This window comes from Auxenochlorella protothecoides (genome assembly GCF_000733215.1).
Source record: "Auxenochlorella protothecoides strain 0710 unplaced genomic scaffold scaffold7, whole genome shotgun sequence".
Taxonomy (NCBI): domain Eukaryota; kingdom Viridiplantae; phylum Chlorophyta; class Trebouxiophyceae; order Chlorellales; family Chlorellaceae; genus Auxenochlorella; species Auxenochlorella protothecoides.
In genome coordinates this window covers 1-9824 of record NW_011934487.1, presented here as the reverse complement: position 1 = coordinate 9824, position 9824 = coordinate 1, and the positions used below count along the sequence as shown (strand labels likewise).

Here is a 9824-nt window from a genome sequence, read left to right as displayed (position 1 = left end):
CGGCGGGCGCTGAGGGGGGGGGTGGTGTGGGGGGGGGGGGGGGGGGGGGGGAGAGGAGAGAGGAGTCTGGGTGTGGCATGGTGCAGGAGGACGACAAAAACGGATTGGATCCCAAGGGGAAAGGGAGGGGAAGACGGAGCGCACGCGAGAGCTTGCGGCGCTGAAATACCATCAGGTGCCCTCAAATGTCAGCGGCTGTTCTCCCGCCCGGCCCCCTGCGGGTGACACACCGCCCCTCACTCTTCCAAGGCGCAGAGGTGCTGACGCTGACGCGCTTGTCGGTGACGAGATAGCGCACAAAGGCCGCGCGGCCAACGGCCGCGGCAGTGAGGGGCAGCCAGAGGAGGGTGGCGCCCAGCGCGATGTTGCTGGCCAGGTCGCCACGGTGGGGCGGGGAGTCCAGGAACACCTCCTCCCGGCCCCAGTCCTTGGGGGTGGGAGGGGTGGGGCTGGGCTTGGAGGCGGGGGCCGAGATGTCCCTGCCCGGCACCCGCGCCGCGGCGCCCTGGCTAGTAGGACGCTGCTTGGAGGCGCGCTTGCCCTGCAGCGCGGCTATCCGCTCCTCAAACTTGTCGTCGTCGTCGTTGTCGTCGGGTGTAGAGCCGGATGAGCCTGCGCATGGGGACGGCTGCTGGAGGTCGGAGGCTGGAGGTACTGTACTGATCTCCACCCTCCCCATGAGCATTCTCCAGGCAGGCATGTACCCGACATGTCTCATGGTCTTCAAAAAGGAATACGCTACCTGAAGCCAAACACACGGTGTGTCGCGCTCCATGGAACTGCCTCCGGGGTGGGATGGCGCTCTTCACGAACGGTCGGGGCGATGGCAATGTGGGTAGGGCGCTGTGAGGAACCCTCTGCAGGGACGACACCGCATGCAGCAAGCCCTTCGTCATGGCGCAGAATGGAATGCGATGCCCTTTATGGCGTATTATGCCTGGTAATCTATGCGAATGGGGTTGTACCGCTCCCCATGCGGCATTCGATGTTGTCCATGTGGTCCGGGACAGTTTGTTTCACCTGCATGTAGTCGTAAGAAAGGATGGCATGCCCCAAGGCGGCCTTCGGTAAACAAAAGTGCTTGCGACGAGCGCAAGCACCCTCTCACCACGTCGCGTTCAACGGCATCCCGTCAGTAAGGTGATTTCGGTCTCTGGCTGGAACAGGGGAGCTGGTCGCCCTGTGCGCGGAGTGCGACACTCGGTCCAGCCTGGCGAAGTGGCGGGGGCCTGGGAAAAATCAGGATATGGCCGACTATCGCTGAGCACTTCATTACTCCTTACCAACTTACAGGGCAAAGAGGTCTGTCGCTTAGCCGCAGCCCTCTCTTCGACACCCACTCGTCACCATGGCGCACGAGGGTGCGCTTGCCCGGCTGGGAAGGTCAAACCCCGTGGTGAGGTTCGTCAGGCTTTTTGTTACCTCAGTAGGTCCCTCTGAAACCTCCCCCGTCACCCCTCATCCCTGCAGCTGTGTGGAACAGCCATCCCAAGGGCTACGGCAAGGGCTCCCGCCGCTGCCGCGTCTCTGGCAACCAGGGCGGTATCATCCGCAAGTACGGCCTGAACATGTGCCGTCAGGCCTTCAGGGAGCTGGCTGGCGACATCGGCTTTGTTAAGTACCGTTAACCGGTTGTAAGGGTGCCTGCTGTAACTGGACCTAAATCTGGTGGTCAGACAGCTCCCGAGGGGGTTAGGTGCCTACAAGCCGGTTCAGGGCAGGTGTCTCCGGAGGGGGATCGATGCAGAATCGGCAGCTGGCACTGCTGAAGTGCCCCAAGTCCTGGCTAGCTGTGGAAGATTTCCCGCAGGACTGGAGTCCATGCTGTGCGGTGTCTCCCAGCCATGGTGGCCATGCTTTGGATGGGGTTGCAGCCATGGTCCTATTGTGTTGGGTTGTCTCGGTACAGGTCTGCAACCAGCCCGACCTCAACAGCCAGCCTCGTCACCAGAAAGCCCCGGCTCTGGGGGAGGGAGCATCCTCTGCTGCGGCGAGCGTGGCCGTGGCCAGCTGCCGAGACAGCACGGCCTCCACCTCCTGCCGCGTCGGCAGGCTGGGCAGCGCGCCTGCCCGCCCAATGCAGACGGACGCCGCTGCGCCTGCAGGATCGAGGGCGATGAGGTGGGTGTGGTCGAGATTGCCCCCTCACTCAGAGGCACGACTCGTATCACGAGCGCCCAGCTGACCATGTGGCTGTCAGCGGCGCCCTCTCGGCGCAGCAATTTCGTGGGAGGGCACACGACTCAGTCCAGTCACTTGACCATCCAGGGATGTGATGCATGCAGGTTTGCGGTTTGGGACGCCATGCCGATTGAAGAAGCTCTCTCCAGCATTTCCCTCTTCCAGCCGGGACCCCCAACACACTCACTGGCGTACGACATGGCCTCGGCGTCATTCTTCCCTTCCAGCATGGCCACGGCAAAGGCCGCAGTGAAGCAGTCCCCCGCCCCCGTCGTGTCGACCACGTCGGAGACGGGCACCGCCTTCTGCTTCAGCACGTTGCCGTAGATGTCTGTCATCACGCCGGGGCGGGGGAAGAGAGGTGTGAGGGTTGGCGCACGGTCCTGCATGCATCCGCGGATGCAGCTGGTTCAGGGGGTTCCTGCCGCATGCTGTGCTGGCACGGGAGGCGCATGACTGAGCTCAGCGGGCCCATGGCCCGCCTGCCCCTCACAGCGCGATGAGTTCCCCGGCCAGCTCCCACCCCGTGAGCCCCCAGGCCTAGCCCCGTCTCGCCCCTCACCGACGAGCATTGATCCCTTGGAACCCAGCTTGACCAGGACCTTGTTCACGCCAGAGTGCACGAGTGCCTCGGCTGCTGCTTGGACCTGGGCCATGGTCTTTGTGGGCATGTCTGGGGGGGGGTGGAAGAGGGGGAGGGGTGCTGGAGTGATGCTTTTGAGGGTGATGAAGCCTGCATCCAACAGCGAGCCAGACCGCCCAGGCATGTTCAGTGAACCGGACTGCCTAGGCATGTGCACTGGGTGGGATATCTTGGCTCTTGAGTTGAAGAGTTGAGCATGTCAGGATCGGACTCCAGAATCGCAAGGCCACCCAACGGAATCTCCCTGTACCCCATCGACCCACTCCATGGTCCAGCAACCATGCCACCCACTCGTGAGTCGGGCCAGCTCGGTCTCGTTGGGGGAGACGAGGCTGACATTGGAGAGCAGGTCCACCTGTATGGGCTGTGTCACGCCCCCCGCGTCCAGGATGACTGGGACTCCGGCCGAAGCGGCGATCTGCGTGTGTGGGGGTGGGTATGTGGTGGCGGGTCCGGGGGGGTTCGCCGGTGCTGTACCCCGTGCCAGGTGCGCCACGCTGGGGCGACTGTGGTCAGATGCATTTGAGGGGAAAGGAGCCGCTCCCGTGCATCCCAAGCCTCCATCCAACCCTGCACAGACCTTGGCAAAGATGACGTTGAAGACTTCCGGGATCTCTCGCTGCAGGAGGAGCGCTCCAGCCGTCTGCACTGCCTGTGGAAACGCAGCAGGAGGAGTTTGAGCATCATGGACTGCCCTACACGGGCAATCACTGCCGGAATGTTGAGAGGTCGCCCTGGCTCCCGCTGCACCCGCTACTCTGCCTGACTCCCTTCCAAGCTCCATGGGCAAGCCAAGGAGCATCCCAAGCACCAGCCCCCCGGCCAAGACAACCCTGCGGCGTGCCTGTGTGGCCTCATCCGTGATCTTCCAGTTGTCCGAAGTGTTTGCACCTCCTACCAGGATGATGCTGTTTTCTCCTGTAGTGGAACAAGGGAGAAGGAGCATGCCTGCATGTCGAGCCGCCTAGTGGGACCGATGGGAATCCCACCACTCATACTGAAACAAGGAGACTGACATCGCCCCCTGCATCCCAAGCCTACTACCTCCAGGTTGCAGGAGAATCAGGGCCATTCCGCTGGAGCCATCCGCACTGGTGACCAGGGAAGTGTCCACGCCGCAGTCTGACAGGGAGCTTCGGAGCATGCCGGCATAGGCGTCCGTCCCCACCTGTCATGCGATGCCGTGAGGCCTTGCTAGGGCGAGAGTGCCATGCAGGAAGGATGCGAGTTTGGCAATCCAAGCACAAAGAAGATGCGACATGGAGGGTGTCCCCAAACCACCTCATCCCCTTCTCGCCTAGGACGCAGTGCTTGCCTGCCCAATAAGGAAGGTGTTGTAACCCAGTCGCGCGGCAGCTGCCGCTTGATTGGCTCCCTGCAAGGAGATTGTGATTTGGAGTTTAGGCTGGCAATCACCCTCACACGGCGCCGGCTTGGGATGCATCCGGTGCGGGGTGTTAGGGCCTGCGACCCACTTTACCTTGCCACCAGGAAACACATCAAACCCCTGCGACTCCATCGTCTCGCCGGGGGCCGGCAGACGGGCTACCTTGGCTACTAGATCGGCATTGATACTGCCCGCCACGACCAAGGGCTTGCGGGTGTCGGCATACATGCCGGGACAAAGTGGTCTCCGAGTGGCCGGCCTGACTCTTGACCGCTCTATGACAAGAATCAAATTGACTTAGTTGATGGCGTCCAACGACATCGACATGGAGCTTGGTCATCGCAACGCGGAGAGTATCGGCTCAGGCTTAACTTGCGGACCTTTTTGTTGCAGGCGCGAGAGCAACAAGTCCTGCAAACTTGATGTCCGAAACAAACATCTCGAAATAACCCCGAACAGACATGCATTGATTTACTCCACACCCAAGTAATTTAATCATGCGCATCAGCCGTAAGAGGTGCTGTTACGCAGCTTAGCATTATAGGGACTTCCCTCATAGATAGTGGGATTGAGAAAAGCAAACCGTCATGCTTTCGAACACCATCCCCTGCCGGGCTCAAATCCCGTCGACACGCACGGCAATTTGCGCCACTGGGGATCAGGTGTGGGATGCACACACGTCTCCTCCCTTGGGAATCCAGGGTATGTGAGCGTGGGGCGGCCCACAAGAGGCTACAGAAGGGATTGGGGAAGGGGGGCCAGGCATTTGGGCGGGAGGAGGCTCGCAAGAAGCAACAAGGCGATCTTTCCCAACAACAGAGTGGCGAGTTGATGATAGCATGCCCAAAGCTGCATCCACGTTTTGGTTCATGGTCGAGGTGTGGCATGTTTGATGCAAGTATGTGTGGGGGCGCCGCGAGGTTTGGCAGCCAGAGCACAACTTTGGAACACCAACGTCATCAACCACCCCCACCCTGCGGATCCGCCGCAGGCAGTGGAGGAAGGTGATCCAGCGGCCAGGCGGGCGACCCCGCATCAACCCCCACGCCCCAACCTCTTGGATTTGGCACCGTCATTGCCCGCACTCACAACGATGGTATTCGCCGGATGGGGCCCAAACCCACTCCACCCTGGTATCCATGCCCCGCTGGCGGAGGGTGTGGGTCTGGAGCATGAAGTGTCGGAATGGCTTGTCCATTCTTCGCTCTCCCAGAGCGTGGCGCCATCCACGCCATGCGCCTCTAACAGCGCCTCCGCATTCGTGGTCTGATGCGTTACACATCCGGAGGTGAGAGGGGCGATGTGCTTCAGTCTGCTGCAGCCAGGTCAGTTCCTGTGGCAGAGAGAGGCCATAGGATCCGAAGTTGAGCCACCGCACCATTGCAAAGGACGGAAAATTGAGGTATTATGTGTGTCATGTCCCCCACCCAGACGCCAAATGCCCACCTCTCTGGCCAGGATCACCACAAACCACCACCATTCTCCTCAGCCAACAAGACCCAAGGTATGCTTGGTAGCTCACGGTGTCATCTCAAGCTGGACTTCGGTGTGCTACTCAGATGATGATTCTGCCTTCTGATCGTAGTGCGTCGTCACACATGGCATGTGCGTTCAGCGGCGAATCTACCACTTCAGAGTCAGGACAAGTAAGGAGTTCCTGGCCGAGCTCTCCGCCACCACTTGGGCGTAAGCCACAAAGGCCTCCTCGCTGGGTAGCAAGCCTTTTGTCCAAGTGGTCGTCGAGCTGGTGGGACGTTCCTCGCCCCTCTCCAAAGGACAACTGTTTGCCGACAAAATGCGTAATGCAGGGTGTCCGCCACGTACTTTCCAGTCGACATCGTGAATGTGAATGTGCCATCTTTATATGAGACGGTCCCAGTGATGGGTCCAAAACTTGGTGGAGGAGGGAAAGGGCCCGGAGTTGGTGGTGAAGGAAAGAGGAGAGTCAGCGGTGCAACACCAGGGAGATCTTGGTGTTCATTGACGGTGTACACGGATCCAACTTTGTACTCTGTCGATGCACACCCCATCTCTGCTGTGGGCTTGATAGTGGTCACCGTACTTATTGGTGGAGAACCCAATCCAATAGTGAGCAACGTAAAGTTGGCGGACAAGAGTTTGCATCCTATGTCTGTGGCAGTGTACCCTGTCGTGGTGATGACCATTGTAATATCCACTCTTGAGTCAGAGGGAGCGCTGAACTCAACTGTGCCAGAAAGGCCCATTGGTGAAGGAGGAGGAGAAGGGGGCTTGGGAGGAGGAGGGGGCCCAGTGGGAGGAGCAGGGCTGGAGGGAGGGGGGCGGGCTGGAGGACGGAGGGGGGCGAGGAGGAGAGGGGCTAGGTGGGGAAAAGGAACTAGGTGGGGAAGAGGGCTGGTAGGAGGAGGGGGGCTAGGTGTAGGAGGGGGACTGGGCGGTGATAGACCTGGTGGTGGAGATGGGTCTGGTGGTGAAGATGGGTCTGGTGGTGGAGACGAGCTGGTTGGAGGAGGGGGCCCAGGGCTGGCGGGCGATGGTGGTGAGTTCTTGGCGTGTGTGGGTGGTGAGTTCCTGGTGGGTGGGGGTGGAGACTTCCTAGCGGGTGGGGATGGAGACTTCTTGGCAATTGGCGGTGGTGACTTCTTGGAAGGCGGGGTGGAGAGTTCTTTGTGGGGGTTGGGGGGAAATTGAGCTTCCATGCATACTTGCGAAGCTCAAGCAAGCTACACGTGTTGACGACTTTCCGCTCCCGACGCATTTGAAGCAGCGGTTGCCCTTGCCCTTGTTGGCATTCCCCAAGTTGGCAGGGCCCACAATGGAAATTTTTGCAGAGGTGGCACCATTGTATGAACGATAGTTCATAATCCAGGGGTAGCATCGGCTGTGAGGATCATCCATGTCCTTCGATTCCTCTCCCAACTCTCACCTATGTTGTCATCCGCAATGTTCTTGGTGCAAAAGTTGTTTCTGCCCTTGTTGTCGGAACCGATGTTGCCGTTGCTGTCTGCCGTACAAGCCTTCTGGCCGGCCTTGAGGCACTCCACGGCTACCAGGATCTCCGTAGAGCGTGGTGTCATGATCTCCAGGGTGCTCACACGGATGGCTGACATGGACAGTCCCATGGTATGAAGGGTCGAGGTGCGAATGGACCCGGACTTGCTGAAGCCCTTGTGCCTTTCGTTTGTGAGAGATGGACGTGTTTTGATGGAGGTGGGCACGTGTGAGATGCTGCAGCTGCTTGATGGTTGTTTCACGTAGGCAAACCCAGTGATGTGCAAGCACATGCTCTGGTATAAACATCCAACCATGCGTTACTTACTTGCAGATGGCATCAGCACTGTCGACCGTTGTCAGATACACATGGGCTCCCAGACTGCAAGGGAATCGAAAGTATGCGCGAATTGTTGGCGTAGGGTCGGGCAGAGACATGCGCTAGTGGTCCATCTCGGGTGCAATCTATACGTGCATGACTGAGGCAGCAGGTCTGTCAGCGCTAGAGAGAGCTGCATAGGGACCCCGGGCTCGACCGGAGCGATGTGCGCGATGGCTTTGTGTGAACAGTGACGGCAAGGGTGAAGCACCTTGAAACCCCGCTCTCTTCTTCCCCCAACGAACAAAGCCCAAGGCTCACATTGCACTGGGAAGCGAGACGAAAGTTGAGCTGCATGTGGCCTGCGGTGTGCGCGAAAGCGGGGAGAGTGAGCGAAAATGGGGCACTCGCGAAGGGGAGCTGACGTGGGATCGACATCGACCAGGGAGCAATCCAACCCACCGCGAAGGCACATCTGGTCAGCAGCAGGACGAGGCCAGTCAGGAAGGTAGGGTTCCTGACGGACGGTGGCATCCTGCACCTCGCGGTGCTCGTCCTGTTCCGAATGCTGAACGTGTTTGCGGTCAGGATGAGATGCGTTGCCCTGCGTCGGTACGCCTTTTCTTCGCTGGACCTCGGTCGAATATCACGCTGCAAGTGTTGCAATTAATCTACTGGGCCCCTGCGCTTGCAGCATTTATGGGTGCAGGGGTAACATGAGCGACGCCCTTGATGCTCTCCGAGGGAATCCGGAAAGACCCTGCCGTGTCCCATGGTAGAACGATGCAGAATGAAAGCGGCGTTGGATCCATTCAGTTGACTCGCAAGGGAGTGATAACCGATTTTCAGCAATCTAAATCTTTATCCCAGGCCTCATATACCATTGGATCCAGGACAAGTCACCCGATGGCGATGGCAGCTTTGGAACTCTCTAGGGGTAGCATCGGCTGTGAGGATCATCCATGTCCTTCGATTCCTCTCCCAACTCTCACCTATGTTGTCATCCGCAATGTTCTTGGTGCAAAAGTTGTTTCTGCCCTTGTTGTCGGAACCGATGTTGCCGTTGCTGTCTGCCGTACAAGCCTTCTGGCCGGCCTTGAGGCACTCCACGGCTACCAGGATCTCCGTAGAGCGTGGTGTCATGATCTCCAGGGTGCTCACACGGATGGCTGACATGGACAGTCCCATGGTATGAAGGGTCGAGGTGCGAATGGACCCGGACTTGCTGAAGCCCTTGTGCCTTTCGTTTGTGAGAGATGGACGTGTTTTGATGGAGGTGGGCACGTGTGAGATGCTGCAGCTGCTTGATGGTTGTTTCACGTAGGCAAACCCAGTGATGTGCAAGCACATGCTCTGGTATAAACATCCAACCATGCGTTACTTACTTGCAGATGGCATCAGCACTGTCGACCGTTGTCAGATACACATGGGCTCCCAGACTGCAAGGGAATCGAAAGTATGCGCGAATTGTTGGCGTAGGGTCGGGCAGAGACATGCGCTAGTGGTCCATCTCGGGTGCAATCTATACGTGCATGACTGAGGCAGCAGGTCTGTCAGCGCTAGAGAGAGCTGCATAGGGACCCCGGGCTCGACCGGAGCGATGTGCGCGATGGCTTTGTGTGAACAGTGACGGCAAGGGTGAAGCACCTTGAAACCCCGCTCTCTTCTTTCCCCAACGAACAAAGCCCAAGGCTCACATTGCACTGGGGAGCGAGACGAAAGTTAAGCTGCATGTGGCCTGCGGTGTGCGCGAAAGCGGGGAGAGTGAGCGAAAATGGGGCACTCGCGAAGGGGAGCTGACGTGGGATCGACATCGACCAGGGAGCAATCCAACCCACCGCGAAGGCACATCTGGTCAGCAGCAGGACGAGGCCAGTCAGGAAGGTAGGGTTCCTGACGGACGGTGGCATCCTGCACCTCGCGTCACTGTCCCTGTTGACGTGTGCGCGGTCAGGATGAGATGCGTTGCCTTGCGTCGGTACGCCTTTTCTTCGCTGGAAATCGGTCGAATATCAAGCTACAAGTGTTGAAATTAATCTACTGGGCCCCTGCGCTTGCAGCATTATGGGTGCAGGGGTAACATGAGCGACGCCCTTGATGCTCTCCGAGGGAATCCGGAAAGACCCTGCCGTGTCCCATGGTATAACGATGCAGAATGAAAGCGGCGTTGGATCCATTCAGTTGACTCGCAAGGGAGTGATAACCGATTTTCAGCAATCTAACTCTTTATCCCAGGCCTCATATACCATTGGTTCCAGGACAAGTCACCCGATGGCGATGGCAGCTTTGGAACTCCTCAGCGCCGCCTCAGGAATAGCATCTCC

General features: G+C 59.0%; 3 protein-coding genes across 3 annotated transcripts in view; all 3 read right to left on the bottom strand.

The window, feature by feature from the left end:
* F751_5737 (hypothetical protein) overlaps positions 1 to 700 on the bottom strand; it is a gene marked incomplete at both ends in the record, with an annotated part of 2161 nt that extends 1461 nt beyond the window's left edge. The window contains one exon of the mRNA XM_011404050.1: positions 241 to 700. Within this exon, the coding sequence (XP_011402352.1) occupies positions 241 to 700 (460 nt within the window). The remainder of the gene's footprint in view (positions 1 to 240) is intronic.
* Positions 701 to 1944: 1244 nt separating this feature from the next.
* F751_5736 (Ribokinase) lies at positions 1945 to 4439 on the bottom strand (the record flags this gene model as incomplete). Its single annotated transcript, XM_011404049.1, has 8 exons — positions 1945 to 2099; positions 2369 to 2512; positions 2744 to 2854; positions 3116 to 3242; positions 3405 to 3476; positions 3657 to 3742; positions 3869 to 3992; positions 4305 to 4439. The coding sequence occupies 8 exons, from the start codon at positions 4437 to 4439 to the stop codon at positions 1945 to 1947; spliced, it is 954 nt and encodes a 317-aa protein (XP_011402351.1).
* Positions 4440 to 6785: 2346 nt separating this feature from the next.
* F751_5735 (hypothetical protein) lies at positions 6786 to 8643 on the bottom strand (the record flags this gene model as incomplete). Its single annotated transcript, XM_011404048.1, has 4 exons — positions 6786 to 6832; positions 7117 to 7364; positions 7772 to 7862; positions 8493 to 8643. The coding sequence occupies 4 exons, from the start codon at positions 8641 to 8643 to the stop codon at positions 6786 to 6788; spliced, it is 537 nt and encodes a 178-aa protein (XP_011402350.1).
* Positions 8644 to 9824: the final 1181 nt, after the last annotated feature.